An 18,329-nucleotide genomic window follows, 5' to 3' on the forward strand; every position below is an offset into this window, starting at 1 on the left:
TGAGATAGTTTGAGAATTTTATTAAAAAATCAACAAAAAATTAAAATTTAAATATTTTTATCGTACAAAATTCATCTTTTACAAATATATAATTAATTTCTTTAATTTATAAATACTTTTGTTAAAATTCGTGGATATTTTTCGATAGTTTTTCCCACAACTACTTAAAGTGAAGTGCTGCTCCAACTCGAAGCCAACGCACAAGTAGAAGAAAGGACCACGCAATATATGGAATGAGAATTCTTGAAAAGAAGCTTTTCACATATGGGTCTATCTTTGTAATTGTGCCAAATATTCCTATACATTTCATATACATATAAATGCTAATTCAAACAAAATTTCCCATATTTGGAATTCCATGCCAATTGACAAGTCGTTGCCGCGGAACATAACCTTCTTTACCCCTCTAAATTAAAGTGCAAATCTACATGAAAAGCATTAAGGAAATTTTTAAGGAAACACAAGTTTAATGGCTTAGATCTCTCTCTCTCTCTCTCTCTCTATATATATATATATAATACTGTAATTTATTAGTTTCTTGGTAACACTTTTTTAAACTAAAAATATTCTCTAATTTTGATATACTAAATTTAAATCCTGAAGTAAACTAAATCAATATCAAACTTATTTTTATACTTTTCTAATAAAAGATATATATTTAACATGGTGGTTGAACTCACAATATTACTTTAACATCTCATACATGTCTAGCTAGGCCTCTTTATGGAATATCAACCTTATCTCTTATATAATATTTTAATGTGGATTTAATTTCATTATAACATGGATTAAACTTTTAATTTGATCACACAAGTTGATGATAGAGTACTGATGAAGAAAAATGCTGTTTGTAATTGTTTAATTTGTTTATATAAAAGTGGTCCTATCTTCTCCTTAACCTTTTCTTTAATTATTAATCTTATTTACTACCAGCGAGTACAGTAAAAAAATCCTTATATTAACGGAAAAGAAACCATTTTCAACGACTCAAAATTGTTCAATAATTTTAGATAGAACTAATTAAAAAATATGTGTGTTTTATATATTTTTGTATGAAGTTCACTTCTTTGATTCTTTCTTCCCTTTAATACATGGAATCAAAATCAATACTAATAAACAATTAAAAAAAATAAAGTGACAAATAAATCTCTAAAAATTTATAATTCACACAAATTAGTCTTTAAAAAAAAGTATTAATAAAATCTTTTGAATAGTAAATGTGATCACACTATTTTTAAATTAGTCTTATGATTAGTATTTGTTTAGACGCCGTTAAATTGATAAAAAAAAGATTTTTTTAATTAAAAAATAATTTTTTTATTTTGTAATGTGTTTGACAAATTTTTAATAGTAAAAATAAAAATACTAGAAAAAAAATATTTTTTTGCAAAGCTACCATTTAATTTTTTTTAAAAGATCTTTTTTTTAAAATGTTATTTTTCATATAATAAATAAATAAATAAGTACTTTTATCTTAATTTATCTAAATATAATTAAAAAATAAAAAAAATTTTTACAAAAAATATTCAAACATAAAATTATTTTTATTTTTATAAAAGATCTTTTTCGAAAATAGCACCCAATCAAGCCTTTTAAAATAGAAGATTCTAATTTATTACCTTTATTATTTTAAAAGATTTTATTAACTAATCTATTCAAAATGTAAATTTTCAGAAATATGTGGCCTTACTCTAAAAAAAAAAAAAAAAACATTTTTACAGTAAAATTGGCTGTTTGAAAACATGACAAAGTAATCAGTGAATTATAAAACTAACGAAATCCTGTACACAATTCCCCAGAACAGTACCCTCCCAGTTTATGCCTTTATATTGTATAATAATGCCTTTATCATTCACTTAAATGATGTAAAACACAAGCCATAGTGATATATAGTTTGATAGAGACACCTAAACCACAACACTTCTCTCTTGTCCCTCACAGATTCTTCATTCATTCATTCATTCTCCAAACACTTTTATCTCTCTCTTTTCTTCTCCCTTTCTTACTCTACCTTTTCATGGCCCTTTTCCTCTATTTCCTGCTTCTCTTGGCCCTCACTGGCCATTCAAGTAAGTCTTTCTATTTTTGAAGTTTCAAAATTTATAGATAGCTGTTGATCCATGTATGTTTTCTCTGACATCATGAGTTCCTATAGTTGATTATTGCTTTTTCTTGCTTTAAGTTCTTGTGAGGTGGATTTCTACTATGATGATCAAAGACATGCTATGTAATTCTAGTTGAGAGAGTGAATTTTAGTTGCTAGTTAAGGAAATTTCTAAACATGTTTTTTGTTCCCTTGTTGATTTTGCTATTTCTGAATTGCATATTTTGATTGCTGTATAAGCTGATTGTTCTTTTTTATTTTCTGGAACAGATGCTCTGTACTGTTTATGCAAAGATGGTGTAGGTGATCAAGCACTTCAGAAAGCAATAGATTATGCTTGTGGGAATGGAGCTGATTGTAGTGCTATTCTCCAAAATGGAGCTTGTTACCAACCAAACACTGTGAAAGATCACTGTAACTATGCTGTTAATAGCTATTACCAAAGGAAGGGTAATGCTCAAGACAGCTGTGATTTTTCTGGTGCTGCTTCCACTAGTCAAAATCCACCTTGTAAGTACAACTCCAATTTTAATTTTTATTCTTCTCTTCCTTATTTTTCTTTACTAATTTATTTGCTTAATTTTTAATCTGCAGCTACATCTTCTGGTTGTGTTTACCCCTCAAGTCCTAGGTATGTATATCTTGACTTGATTATGTATGTGTCTTTTGATCCTATGAAACTAGTTTGTTTTGGGAGTGTTTTCAGTTCCTACTCTTGAATATCTTTTTCATTTAGATGTAAAGGTGATTTAACATGATTCCTTTTTTTAGGATTATTCCACTTTTCCATTTGGGGTGGGTGGCTAAGCTTATTAGAATCTTTGGTGGGTTTCAGCAATATACAAAAGCATTTCAAAAATTGACTGCTTTTATTCAGCATTGAAAAAACGTTGCATTTTACAACATTAGTCAAAACCGTTATTATTATTATTATTATTATTATTATTATTATTATTATTATTATTATTGGGTTATAGTAAAAGAAACTTTTTTTTTTTGTTTGGTTTATGTACCCTGAAAAAAATTAGTCTAAACTTGCGTTATTTGACAGTTTTAGCTAAAAATTTTTGTTTTTCAGGACTTCTAGATTTCCACCAGTTGAGCTAAGCCGTGTCATATGCTTGTTCTATTGAAATTGAAATATTAGCTGTCATGATTAGGATGTTCCACAATTATTCTTGTCAACTTCAACCACTTTGATCTTTACATCTGTGCTCTCATATATAATATTCTTAGATAGGATATTTATTTTATTTTTTTATATCAAGTATTATGCCAACTCATTTATCATTTACCATTAGATAAAATGTGAATCTCGCTAAATTTTTATCAGATAGAAAATGCTAATAAATCAATGGTGCCCTCTAAAAAATGAGTACAACAAACATTTTTTGAGTTACACAAGAGTTATTGTTATTGATTGATACTTCTTGTATTATATTAATCCATAAGGTCTTTAATTTATTTGCTGATATTGTTATTCTATGGTTCTGTTGCAGCAATGCTGGATCAGGCTCTACAACACCCTCAACCGGTACACCAGGAACATCACCTTCCACTACACCATCAACAGGCACCGGCACCGGCAACGGCACCGGCACCGGCAACGGCACCGGCACCGGCACCGGTTTTGGAACAGGGAGTCCTACTGGTGTGTTTGGAATAAGTCCATCATCTTCAACTGGTGTCAATGATGGGAGTGGAGCTGCTTTGAGTCCTTTACAAGGCACCAAAACCATGTTTCTAATGTCCCTTTTTGTTACCTTATTGTTAGTCTTGAGGGTCTAGATTAAACTTGTTTTGCATATGTATGGACCAGATTTTGCAACCATAGTCATCAATTCAAGCAAAACCCAATTTTTTTTCTTTTTTGGAATAAAAAAGGGTAGGGGAATTTGGCTTCATTATCATCACTTTATATTTGATTGATTTTGACTACATATTAGTGTAGAAACAAACCTAGTCAGTTTTCTTAGCTTTGTTCCATTTGTATATCTATGACTATGAGAGGCACTATTTCTTAATTTAATGGAACCTCCTAGCCCATATATAAATTATTTTTTTAATCTATGATTCCATGCCACTTTGCCATTTTTCTTCTCCCATTTCTTAAATAATTATCCTGCATGATTAGCACAGCACTTTACATGTTATTCATTCATTCACTTTCTTTCATTTTCAGCTGCACAAGTTTTTTATTAGTATGATATATACCCTGATTGTTTCTTACCTGCCATGGTACCGCATATACATTTTTTTTTTGCAAGTGGTTAAAAAAAACCTGAAAAACAGTTTGTAAATTGCAACATTCATATTCCTAATGAAAAAGTTTAGTTAGTTCAAAGGTCTTTTCAATGACTAATGAGGAACACGATTTCATTTGTGATTTTCCTTTCTCGTGTGGGGGTGTGGCTGCTGATCATTCATTCCGTGGGAACGTTTTCTCTTATGGATGTTCCAAGTCAATACTCAATACACCAACTTAGAATAACTTTAGTTTGATGTAACAACATGCGTAGCTGACAAATGAGAAAATAAAAAAATTTATAAAGGTGCATGCTTTAGACGACATCTTAGTAATTTTGAACAGAATCAAACTAGGAAAAAATAATATAATTAGACAGATTTGATCTACCTAATTTGGTTTTAAACTTCTAATATAAAAGTAGAATCCTGTGTATATTTAAAGTTTAAACTATTGCAAAGTTTTACATAGTTGACCTAAGTTAGGCCGTCAAAAGATTGACAGTTATCTAGTTAACATAAAAACTTGATCGAATTTTTGTAGTATTATGGCAGAGTTAAGTCGTTAACCTATGCTTAGAATGATTCCTAACATTTTCCAACCTTCTGTTTAGTATAAAAGATAGAAATTTGGATATTTGAAATCTTACTTACGAATAAATTAAACAATCATAGTAACACCCTAATAAAAATTTACTAGTAGTGTGCCAATGTCACAAAACAAAATCATGGTTAAGCTAAGAAAAATTATGACTGAATGAAGAACAACAGTCTACACATTCTCTAATACATAATGTTAGGGATATGGAATTCCAACAAGAATCAAGAATCAAGATTGTCTCCTGTTAGTTTCGAGCATAACAATGTTGTTTTGAACATATTTAACTCTATTGATCACCAGCTTGCTCCTTTTGCAAAATGTTACCTGTTCAGTAATTTTCTCTGTTGGAGAGTGGAAAAAGGTGATCATTCTGCTGAAACACATTGATTTACTAACTTGGTTTCTCTCTGAACAAACTCAATAATGAATTTGACGACAGAAGCCGGTCTTTCGACATGTGGAAGGTGGCCGCAATCTGGTATTTGGCGTATAATTGCATCAGATAACTCACAGTGCAGTTGCTGAAAGATGATATAGTCAGTAAACTTTATCAAGGAACAAAATTAAGTCAAATAAACCCAAAACAAAAATAACCGAGGGTTATGTTTCAAAATCATGGCATTTTTGTGGCATGTTATGTGTTTCTTGCTTATAATAATATAGAAAGACGAACTAACTAACCACAGCAAGCTTATTGCTGATGATCCGATCATTCTCTCCCCAAATGACAAGTGTTTTCTGCTTTACCTGAGAAACATATACAAAATATAAAACATCTTATTCAGGAAGATGTTAAGTTCTGGACATACAATTATGGAAGAAAACTACTACATTCAAAAGTAGTCAAGCATGTTTCTGATATTAACAAAGTTATGCTTCTAGTCATGTGAGGATAAACTTGAACCATAACTGTTTTAATTTGAAAAGTATAATAAAGGGGAACACTAGTCACCTTGCAAGAGAGTTTCAATTCTCACCATTATCAGTGAACAACAGACTAATAAATGATAGCAACCTTCTGAGGATGTAATGTATACAGTACTTCAGTGCAAAGACAGTCTCAAATACAATACTATATTGCCTTACCTGAATGTGTCTTGATATAATAACATTTTAACAAAGTATGACTCATACAATTAAAATTTTTTGGTAAGTATATTCCCAAGCACACAGAGAAATGTAGGCCAAAATATGAACTTATAGTCATACTGATGGTAGACTGTTTTATTTTGGTCATGGGGATAGGGTATATTATTGAAAACGTCACATAACTTTATGGAATTATCAAATTTTGATATATATTCATCAAAAGAATGATGAAACTTTCATATTCCAATGCCGTAACAACATAATGTCACCACTACAACATACATTTACGAACTTGTAATACTGCAATGAAAATACCTTTCTTATCTGGGAAACAACATTATAACCACCACTAATCATAAAATCCACTGTAGCATCCTCCCACCATGGAAACAAACAATGCAAGCGGCCGATCTGATAAGAATTATAATATTATATATAAAGACCATGTTAATCAACCTTATTTTGCAATTTAAATACGTGCAAGTATAAGTGCCATTTAGTACGATGAGGGCACTTTGGTGGATGCTTGAACATACACAATAAGTTCCAGGCAGGACACATTCCTATATGGCTAGGCAAGTATAAGGGTCGAGGATTGCATGTGCCAAATGGCAAATTTTTTAACTAGAAAACATATATAGATTATCGGGTGTATATATACAATGTGATCAAAGAACATGATAGCTTTAGGACCTGGGAACTTACATTAGTCCAATCAAGGCTGGTACTGAAAGAAATGTCATTGAACGTCATATAGTTTGCATACAACCGTAATGGAACACTCTTCAATACATATGCCTGAATGAAGAGAGAGCAGAGGTGAATGTAAGTTGCATCATATAAGGGTGATTACATCCTCACCACTCCCATACGTATCTTTCCCCACAAAAGTAAAACTCTGGTTAAGAGATTGAACTTGTCTTTGCATAGAATCTACCAATGAATAAGCATTACGAAAAACAAATTACTGCCATTATAAGGTTTAAGCAGAAAAAGGAGTGAAAATTATTAGACTGGTAATATTTTCCAATACAAAGCAATGGCAGTCATGATGCTTAGATATGATAGATTTTTCATGATAATTATGGGCAACATGTTTATGCTTAGTAACTTGGAAAAACACTCACCCCGGCATAGGCTATAAGTCTAGGTAAGGTTGCTAGGTTTCCTGTTCCCTCTGTATATACACTAGCATCAATCAAAACAAGCTTTTCCACCTGAAAAGATGAACTGCAAATGAATGATAAGTTCACACCAGAGTCACTAAATGAAAATTTTGCTTAATGTAAAATAAATTACTCAGAAACTGGCTTGTTGTTGATAGTCTGAATTTAAATTATTAGATAGCACATACAGCTTCCGGATAATTGACTGCAAAATCAATGGCGACAGCGGAGCCAAGGCTTGGTCCAACCAATATCATTGGCCTTTTGATGTAAGACTTCCAAAACTGGTAGGTAAATCAAATCCATCCTCAATACAATCCGAAACAATTGCAAGAAAAACAACAATATACACATTGAATGAAACTTGAAAATTGGCAATACAAACATTCCTTCAGAATATAGGCTGAGGAACAGGTCAGACCCTATAGAATAACTGTCTTACTCAAATTCACATAGTTTATTAAGCACCTGATAGAAGTGTTCGCGCTTTGATACCACATCACATGAAGTAAGTTTTTCTGCTGAAGAAAAGAAGACAAACTGAGCATCATTAAAATGAAAAATCAGGGAGAGGAACAAACATAAAATAGGAAGAGTAAGTAACAAAAACAAACCTAGATCGGAGAATCCCCAACCGAGAATGTCAAAGGCCCATGTCTCAAAACCAGCCTCCTCAAGCAATGGAAATGTATATCTCCATTCTAAACATGAGCTGAAAATAATAAGAAAGAGAGTGAAATCCAGGGCTAGTCTTAGCACAAAAATGTAGAATCTAATTATGTCTGTTGCACATTTGGAGTACCTGTCGAAACCGTGAAGAAGGACAACTGGATTTGCCTTGTTCTGTATCATTAACGGCTTCACACAACTACTCATGATAGGATTCTCTGAGAACTTAACCTGATTGTGTCATATTGAAATAGAGAATGATCCATATACTAATTAGATTTATGAATAATAATGATGATGACGATGATGATTATGGAGTGGAATTCAAATATATTCATGAGGTGGCCATATTAGCCGCCTGCAGGCACAACAATTCATTATCAAACATTGAACAATTTTCTGAAGTTGACAATATTGGATTACTTTCTGAAATTTCAGCTACTCTAGCCAATTGAAAGATAAATTCTGTTTTTTATGGAACAAATTGAAGTGTTAATTCTTGTATATCCATGGGTTTAGACTTTAGAGAATTATGCCTTGTCAGAAAATATTAATCATAATCACAAATTACAAACAACAGCAGCTAGTCATTTCCAATAACCACAGTTAATAGCAACTTTAAAACATATATAAAATGAACATGTGAGTCTGCAGAGCAAAAGAATTGAATCACGAAAAGTGAAACGCAGAGAGAGCAAAGTAATGAGTAAGTAGTTTAGTTGTTACAGAAACGGGTAGGCGGTGAATACGCATGGCGAGGTTTCGAGCAAAGGGGTCTTTGATAGTGTGAACTTGCTTCGGAAGAAACGAAGGGAAGCCATTGTTAGGTTTAGCTTGAGCTTCACTTACTTTGGTGGCTGTGACTCTGCTGAATGGATATGCCAATGATAAAGCACCCATCATTTTTCTCAAGCCTGCGAATTTTTAACCGCTAACTGACTCAGGTGCCAATAAAATGCGCCTCACACAGACACACATAATAAGGGGGCATCTAGTGTACAGATGCAAATTTAAAGATTTTTGTCTTTTATGGTTTTGAAAGCGTGTCACTAAAAATGTTACTTAAAAGGAAAGTGTTTCCTTAATCGTTAACTTGGCTCTGATACCAATTTTTCTTAATGCTGGTTTTTGAAATATTTTTCTTGGGTTGGGTTTGCACTATTAAAATCTTCTATTTCTTTTAACAATTTTTCTATTTCTCTTGATATGCATTCTATACAATTTCTACAGAATTGTTCTACTTCTTCTCTATTTCTTGTGTAAATGTTACTATTCTGTAATCTTACTTCATAATATCTTTTTTGACTTTTCTGAAAATCTAAATCATTTTTTAATTCTTGTAGAGTTTGATTTGCTAAACCAGGCATTTTATATGCTTCTTAGATTATAGGATTTTGTAAAGGTGATAAAGGAACTTGTAATTCTTGTTCAGATTCAATTTGTACTTGTTCTAGGGGTTCAACCTGTATAGGTTGCATTACTTGAATATTTTGAACATGTATTCTTGATTCAAAAGCTTGTAATGCAATCATATTTTGTATGTGGAGATAGTGCAGTCTACGAGCACGATAAATTTGTTTATTCTTAATATTTTCTTTTAGACTTTTGACTGATTTTTTAGTTTTAAAACGTTGTATTAATTTTCTTGTTCTAATTATCTTCCTATTTACCTTTTTGATTCCTGCTTCTAAATCTGAGGATTCGGTTGCCAAATTTCTTATTTTTATAGCAATAGCCATTATCCTTGTTTTCATATTTCTTTTGATTGCTTTTAAAGAAATAAGACTTTTTTGAAAATCTTTCATATTAAAATTTCTGCATCTTCTGCCATAGCTTCATTGTTATTTTCTAAAGATTCTATTATTCCTTCTAATTCTTCGACTTCTTTTTTCAGATTATTATAAGATAATACTAAAGCTTCAAAAGCTCTTTGATTTATTTCAGAAAACCTTAAATATTTCAAATGATTTTCTCTTTCAAAGAGTTCTTGTTTCTTATTTTGATAAGACACATATATTTCTTCTTTATTTATTGTCATAGCTTGTTATTTAAGGTTTCATTTAGCGTTTCAATCTTTTTTGTCAAATCTCTTATTTCAGAATCTTTTTCATCATCTTTTAAATGGGATAAACTTAAAGGACTATTGATTTTAGATTCTCTTATTCGAAAACTAGAGGAACACGATTTTCTTGACGGTTCTCTTAATAATAAAACTGGTTTTTCAATAGGTTTGCGCCTTGGTGTTTCAGTTTTAACAACCTTCTGGAATAAATCATCAATATAAATTCCTTCTTTGTTTTTAAATTCTATACTATGATGACTATTGGTTAATGCATAGTTTATAGCATATGTAATTGAAAAAGGTTCGTCGTTTTGTTCCATTAAATTTTGTCTATGAAACTTATAAGCTAGGCTTATAGATCTATCAAAATTCTTTGTTGATAAGGGGATAGCATATCCAATATGGGTATTAAATTTAACATTTACATTTGCCAGATTTCCGTGAATAATTCCAATTATTTGATCTGTGGGATCAATAATTCTTTTATCACAAATTGCTAAACTTATTGGTGAATTAATTCCTTTCATATATGTTGATTTTACTAAAACTTGGATGGTACTAATATGAATCCATCCGATCTTAGATCTCTTTTGTTGATCTTTAATTTTCTTTATTTGTTCGTTTATTTGCTCTTCATCTATTAGAGCTATTTCAAGTTCTCCATTAGCAGATTCTATTTTTACAGGTGCTTCAAACTGCATTTTTCCATAAAATATTATGTTCTTTCTATTAAAAATTTCTTTTAAAAAGCTTTGTTTAAAATTTTCATTTGCTTTGAGATCTAGTTCTAATTTTAAAATAGCTTGTTTTTCATTATCAAGTAAAGCAGTTATTTTATAATAATCAGATTCTTCAGTTATTTCCAAATCTTCTAAGTAATTCATAATATAAAAAGATTGAGATGAAGATGTACCTTTCTGGAGATGAACTTTTATTTAATGTTATTTTACAATAGGTGTTTTTCTCCAGAGGGGAGATTTTACAATTTAACTCCAGAGGGGAGTTTTAGAATTATTTTTCTAATGGATCAGACTCCAGAATCGCCTCAGCTACTTCCTCTTTGCCCTCCTGGCCTGTGAGTACTCTAAGCTTCCTGCTTTCTGATTTCTGATGCTCTAACAAATGACTTATCACTCTATTTATAATGGTTGGGTTTGATGGACAAATCCCATCCTTACCCTTCTTGTGACGTTATTGCATGCGTCACTGCGCACTTAGTTTGCACCAACTACATTATTGGTGCTTTTGTGACGTAAGCTCTCACGTCATTCAACAATAATGTTGATGGATGACTCTGATGTTTCATCCTCTTCTTTTCCCACGTGGGTGGGGTCTTCGGCATTGTTGCTTTCTTCAGACATTTCTGAGGTGCACAGCTGGCACCTATGGTCTTCTTTGTCTTTTAGTAAATGGCATAGATTCCTCCTTATCCCGTCAGGAAGCTTTTCCAGTAACCCAGAAAAGTTATAAAATGCTGATTCAAAATCCACTAGGAGTCTCATCTCTCTTGATTCAATTTGGTTTTTCTTACTAGAAACAAATAGAGTGTTTCTGCTTTTGTAATTTATTCTTGTTCTGGATTCTTTGTTTATTTTTTGGGCTCTTTCGAAGACTCTTGCCAATGTGCTGGCCAATCTTCCTTCGTCGCTATAAATTGATAGATCTTGAACTTGTTCTATTGGTTGAAAGTCTCCGGGGAAGACTGACATGAAAACTACTTGAAATGCTGGGATTAGACATTCTCCTTCTTCATTGAAGATTGGCTGACTACTTGTAAATTTTAGGGATATATCCCTTGGTTCTCTCGCATCAATCATATTTTTAAATTTTTTCACTGCATCTATAAAACCTGCAGGAAATTCTTTAATGATATTTAAATTGTCAAAAATTAGGATTGTATCAATTAGTCCGTATTGAAAAAACTGATATGTATCAGAGGGTGAAGCCTCTGGGAAGATTACCAGCTTTGTTAGCTGTTCTTTGTTAATGGGATAATATCTCAATATTGCTCTTTTGTCTAGAGTCCAGTTTAGAACCAGATTTAAGGTTTCTCTACAGTTTGATCTGCAAACCCTTTTTTTGTCATTTATTTCGGCCCTTGTGGGAATATTTTTCAGCATTCCTGTTCGAACTTGGACTGGAGTTCTTTGGGCTTGAGCTGGAGCTTTTTCAGCTCTTCTTAGAATTTGCTCTGGGTGGAGCACTTCATATTCTCTGAGGGATTCTTTTGCTTCTTCTATTGTCAAGAATCCTCCTTTGTGAATAGTTTTGGGCTGGTGGGTGAATGGGGCTGCTTTAGCCCAATCGTCGTAGACTCCTTTCATTGGGCCATTATAGATGACATAATATTTTTTGTCCTGAGTTGATTTTTTAACTATTTCTGCCAGAGTTTTATTTTCAGGGATTTTTTCAGAAAAAAATTAGTTTTGGTTTTTGGTTTTGTGGCTGGTCCACCACGCTTAGCTGGCTGAACTCTGATGGTGTTGTCAGCATTGGTATTGGTGTTGCTTGTTGGGTTACTTTCATGGCTTCGATGACCTTCTTGATGGATTGGATTTGAGCTCTTAGCTGCTGACAGTGATTGCACTTTTCAAGCTCTTGTTCAAGCTTCTGGATTTCTTGATTCATTGTGTGGACAATGAACTCCATTCTCTTGTCAATGTATCTGCAATAATATTTTTATTTCCTTTAATGTACTCGATTTTTATTGGGTATTGTAATAAAAACATTTGCCATCTTACCAGACGACCCTGATTATAATCAGCTTGTAAATTATATCTAATAAAACCTGTTAAATAACTTGAGTCTGTTCGTAATGTAAATTCCTTGGGAAGTAGATCAATTCTCCATTTCTTAATAGTTTTTATTGCTGCTAGAGTTTCTTTTTCATGGGTAGTATACCTCTGTTCTGTTGGTGTAAATGTTCCAGAAATATATCTGCATAGTAATTCCTTTGAGGAATGTTTAGAATCTAGTGATTCTTTTTCTTTGTTCAAGCTTCTTTCAGCTTTTTTAGCTTTTAGACAGCCTGACCAGGTCTTGTCTGAAGCATCTGTTTCTACTATTAAATAGTCATCTTCTTTTGGAATATAAAGTTCTGGAAGATTTTTACAAAGTTCTTTAATTTTTTTAATTTGCAGGCTATCCTTTTCTTCCCATTTCCAAATCTTTTTTATACTTATTTTTGAAAATAAATTTTTAGTATAGTCTGTTATATTCTTTAAAAATCCTTGATCAGAAATATAATTTATGCATCCTAAAAATCTTTGTAATTGTTTTCTATCTTCCATCTTATCAGGAAATAAATCTACTTTTTCTAAAACATTCGGTTGAAGTTTTAACTTCCCTTCAGTAGATAGAATTAATCCGAGAAATTCTATTTCTTGTTTTGCTAGTTTAGCTTTCTTTTTACTAAGGACTAAACCTTTTTCCTTACATCTTTCTAAGACAATTAGTAATTTTTGAAGATGATCTTCTTTATCTTGTTTTGTAAAAATTAATATATCATCAATGTAAACTAGAACAAATTCATTTAGATCTTTTAGATTTTCTTCCATAAATCTCTGGTAAATACCTGGAGCTTGTTTTAGTCCAAATGGTAGGACATTCCATTCGTAGAGTAATACTCCTGTTGATTCTTTTGTTGGACAAGTAAAAGCAGTTAATTTCTTTGTTTCCTCGTCTAAACGAAGTTGCCAATATCCTGATTTTGCATCGAGCGATGAAAACCAAGTTGCTCCTTTGATCTTTTCTAGAATGGAATCCTTTCTTGGGAGCTTATGAACATCACCTATGGTTGCTTCATTCATTTTTTTATAATTAATAACCATTCTTCGTTTTCCTCTTTTAATTTCGTTATTGTTTTCAACATAGAAGGCTGGAGCCGCATGAGGGCTTTTACTTAGTCTTATAATTCCTTTATCTAAAAGATCTTTACATTCAGATGAAAATTCTTCCTTATCTCTAGCTGAATAGGGAATTCTATTTGGAACATTTATTTCCCTTGTAGGAACTTTTAGTTTAATGCTTATTAATTCTCTGTTTGTATTTTTAATATCTAAAGGATTTTCAGCACAAACTTCATTTAAAAGTTCTTCTATTTTGATTTCAAGGTCATTTTTTGGAATTTTTATCTGGAAATATAGGTTTAAATAACATTCTTCTAATATTGAAAATATTTTGAATTTTAAAATTTCGTTTATAGTAGTAGTTGGGATTTTTATTAATTTTGCCCTTTGATTTAGAGAGGAATCATATGGGGCTTTTAGAACTATATATGTTAATTCTTGGATAAAAGGATGATATCGTTTTAGGAAATTATTTCCTATTATTAAATCTATTCCAGATTCTAGTTTATATATAGATGGAACAATGAATCTGTAATTTTGAATGAAGACTTCAACCATTTCTGCTTTTAAATTAATTTTGTGTATAGATTTATCGGCTATTCTAATTCTTAGTGGATTTTTTAACTTTTTCCAGTTAAGTCTTATATTTGAACTTGCAAAACATTTTGTTGCCCCTGTGTCTATGAAGGCATTAATAAATTTTTCTGTAATTTTTACAGTAATAAACGTAGCACTATTACTCAGTTCCTGAGTTTGTTTCTGAGTCTGTTTCTGAGACATATTCAAAAATATATTTTAGTTCATCATCAGATTCTTCTAAGGGTTCCATAAAACAAGTTTTTGCAATTTCCAGTTGTTTAGTTAGGTCTTTTTTATCCTTCTTTTTTGGACATTCATTTGCATAATGTCCTTCTTCTTGACAATACCAACATTTACAGTTTTCTTTTTTATTTGGGCAATAGTTCTTTTGTTTTTTATTGATACTTCTTTCCCTAAAATATTTCTTTTTTCTCCAATTTGGATAATATTTTCTTTTTCTAAAATGATATTTTCTTTTTCTTTGGAAATTTTTATAAGGATGGTATTTCCGAATATTTTTATTAGAACCATATTTTTGAGGAATTTCCTCATTATCTTGACAACAAATTCTAATTATATTATTAAATCTTTTCTGAGTAGCTTCTTGCATACATCGTTCTTTTATTTCCTCTCTTATTGCAGATGTTGCTCCACCGAAATTATTTTCAATTGTTTTATTATTTATTTCTCTTATAAATCTTCCCATAATAATTTCATTAGCAGGATATGGAAGTTTTGTGATATACATGCTAAGATAATGATTTTTATCTTCTTCTTTTAATTTATAATAATATATTCTATATTCACAAATATAGGATTCTATATAGCAAAGATCGAAAATCTGAATATTGGCCAAATGATTTTTTGCTTCTAAATATTCTTTTTCAGAAATTTCTTTTCTATGATTTATGATATTTTTTCCAAAAAATTCTTTGTATAGAATCCTCATTATGTGTGCTATTTTATCATAAGCTGTTGTTTTTTCAGCTAATTCTTCTATTATTTTATTATCTATTGATAACATATAATTTCTTATAGTTCCTTTAGTATGGAATCCTATGAAATTCCAGATATCCATTTCAGATAATTCATTTAATTTTGGGTTTGTATAAGCTTCTAATAGAAAAGAGTTCATCCAATCTTCGAAAATTTCTTTTTCGTTCTTTCTGCAATCTAGATCAAGCATTTTTTCTCCTTCTAGTTCTTGAATTTTAGGAACGTATTTAGATGGTATTTTAGTATATTTCGAATTTTTGCTTATAAAACCTTTTTTGAAGGCATAATTTTCAAAACCTGTTTCCCATTTAAATTGGGTTTGATTATTATTCCCATATGTTTCAGCTTCATCTTTTACTTGTACTGGATGTACTGGTTCATCATCACTTGAATAATCTAAAACATATTCATCTCTTTCAGAAATTTCTGGTTCTTCTTTAATCTGAAAACCTTGTTCCATAAAATTGTCTTCTTGAGCCATTTTTAATTGTTTAAAAAGCATTGTAACTTCTTCTAATTTTTCATCAAGATTCATAATTTTAGAGGTGGTCTAATCTTTAGATTTGTTGCATCGATTTTATTTTGGACTTCTTCTTTTTTAGAAATTTCTTTTTGGAAATGTTTATCAAGTATCTGTTCAATTTTATTTATTATATTAGGCTCCTCTTTTTCTTTATTTTTTTGAAATTTTAGAGAAACTAATATTTCTTCAAGCATATCTATTATAGAATTTAATTGTGGATTAAAAGTATGATGAAGATGGGGATAATTATCTCCATGATAACATTTTTTAGAAACTCCATGTGAAAAATAAGTTTTTTCAGGTTTTTGAAGTCCTTCAATAAAACTTATAGTAAAATAAAGATTTTGAGAAAAATCGTTTTGTATTGATTTTAAAAATTCAGTGTCATTACAATTGACATTAGTTAAGATCATTAGTTTTTGATCTATTAATTTTGATAGATTAATTATTTCTTCTTTTAAATCTTCTAATTTACTAGTTTTTTCCATTAGGTGACGCTTTTCTTTGTAAAGGGCTACGATTTTAAGTTAAAAGTGTGGTTTTAGAATATGTGGTTCAGATTTTGCCACATAGCACATCTTTAAAACAACATCTTTACCATATATTTCACCACATAATAATAATAATAAGGATAATAATAATAATAAGGAAAAGTATGGGAAGTTGGGAACTAATGTAATTGGTGTATAATGAAGTAAAAAAAAATGTATAATGTGTATAATGGTGGTTAAAAAAAATGAACAATATTTTTTAAATTAGAGTAAATGGGATAATTTTTATTTTTAATCTATATTGAACTAAATAAGCAGTTCATTGTACAGATTCTCTATTAATTTTCTAACGGGATAATAATAATAATAATAATAATAATAATAATAATAATAATAATAAAAGTAGATTATTTTCAGAAAAAATTTTGGGAGATTCTACCGTATTGAAAGAAAAATTTTTTCTCGTGTGCTGAAGAGGCGTGGCATTAGAAAAGAGGTAAAGCGTGTTAATGTTATTTCTATACTTATAAACAAGTTCTGTGTTAAAGTAAAATAAGTACAATATGTCAACATCATGAATATTAATGATATTAGTTTAATTTGTTTTTAATGATGATAATTTATTTGTTGGACTTTATTAGTTTTGAAAAATTTTTGTAGCTTTGAGTTTTTTGTGAATATTATCTAACAAGTAGGATCATAAAAATTGCTCCATAAAATAGTAAATTAAAACAACAATAATAATAACCTTTTAAATTAATAATAATAATAATTTAATTTTTATTTAAAACTATACTTTTGTTATATATATTTTCATATTTAACTTATATAATAATAAATATATTTTTACCTTCAAAACAAAGACAAATCCAAAAATTTAGTAAAAGATAAGTCAAAAAATTAAAATATTATATAATTAAATGTAATATTATATATTTAGTAATATATATAATCATAATTAGTATTTTTCAATTAAAAGATACTAATAAGTATTTGTTATATAAAAAAATTATCTTAGTTCTTATAACAGTAAATTATATTTTTATGCTTCATATCATAAATAAATATACTATAAAATAATATAAACAAATTATTTTAATATATTTAAAACATATTTTTAAATAAAATATATAAAATATAATTGTTTTAATGAAATTATTTAATATGTTATAATTTTAATATCATGAGAAAAATAAATAAAGTTTAAAATAATTTACTTTTATGTATGTACTATAATATGTAAAGATATTTTAGTTATTATAAATAAAATATTTTTATATGATAATAGGTGTGAAAATGAAGAGAGAAAAATATTTTAAAAAAAAGTTTACATTTTCAAAATTTTAGAAATTTATTTAATCAAAAAATGATTGAAAATAATATTTATCTCAATTTAAGAATTATTATTTATTTTTGAGTTTAATAATTTAATTATTTATTTAAGATAATTATTTATCCTATTTTTAAAATAAAATTATATAATATATAATAACTTTAAATATTTAAAATTGTTAACTTTATTAAAAAAATTATGCTTGGTCTCTTTTGAATTCGTCCATGCTTCAAAAGAAAAAAATTATTCAAAACTAATGAATAATGTTATTTTTACTCTATTTCCTTTTATTTTTTAGTTTATATTTTTTTTATAAAATTAGATGAAAATCTATTGAATAATTGAAATTTTTCTGGAACATTTTGGTTTCGTTAAAATTTTTTTTTTAAATACGTTTCATCTAATTTAACAAAACCAAAATTTTTCAGCACAAATTTTAATTATTCAATAGACTTTTGTCTACTAATTTCATAAAAAAATATAAACTCAAAAATAAAAAATATAATAAAAATAATGCTAATAATTAATTTTAAATATTTTTTAAAACTAAAAATATCTTTATTTTTTATTATTATACAAGTTAAATATGAGAATATATATATATATATATATATATATATATAT

General features: G+C 29.3%; 2 protein-coding genes across 3 annotated transcripts; one reads left to right on the forward strand and one right to left on the reverse strand.

Annotated features, from left to right (window-relative positions):
- Positions 1–1,811: 1,811 nt before the first annotated feature.
- LOC130965212 (PLASMODESMATA CALLOSE-BINDING PROTEIN 4-like) lies at positions 1,812–4,174 on the forward strand. Its single transcript, XM_057889944.1, has 4 exons — positions 1,812–2,069; positions 2,375–2,614; positions 2,699–2,735; positions 3,604–4,174. The coding sequence occupies exons 1-4, from the start codon at positions 2,018–2,020 to the stop codon at positions 3,890–3,892; spliced, it is 618 nt and encodes a 205-aa protein (XP_057745927.1). The 5' UTR covers positions 1,812–2,017; the 3' UTR covers positions 3,893–4,174.
- Positions 4,175–5,059: 885 nt separating this feature from the next.
- Positions 5,060–8,830, reverse strand: LOC130967892 (alpha/beta hydrolase domain-containing protein VTE7-like). 2 transcript variants are annotated; one of them, XM_057892932.1, is made up of 10 exons: positions 8,600–8,830; positions 8,007–8,104; positions 7,819–7,916; positions 7,673–7,725; positions 7,393–7,488; positions 7,166–7,255; positions 6,744–6,836; positions 6,354–6,449; positions 5,631–5,696; positions 5,060–5,470 (listed from the first exon to the last, which is right to left on the reverse strand). In XM_057892932.1, the coding sequence occupies exons 1-10, from the start codon at positions 8,774–8,776 to the stop codon at positions 5,315–5,317; spliced, it is 1,023 nt and encodes a 340-aa protein (XP_057748915.1). In that variant the 5' UTR covers positions 8,777–8,830; the 3' UTR covers positions 5,060–5,314. The 2 variants fall into 2 exon arrangements, with proteins under 2 accessions (XP_057748915.1, XP_057748916.1); XM_057892933.1 differs by having other exon boundaries at positions 7,673–7,722; positions 8,600–8,812.
- Positions 8,831–18,329: the final 9,499 nt, after the last annotated feature.

Source organism: Arachis stenosperma, chromosome 3, assembly GCF_014773155.1.
Source record: "Arachis stenosperma cultivar V10309 chromosome 3, arast.V10309.gnm1.PFL2, whole genome shotgun sequence".
In the NCBI taxonomy this organism is placed as follows: Eukaryota; Viridiplantae; Streptophyta; class Magnoliopsida; order Fabales; family Fabaceae; genus Arachis; species Arachis stenosperma.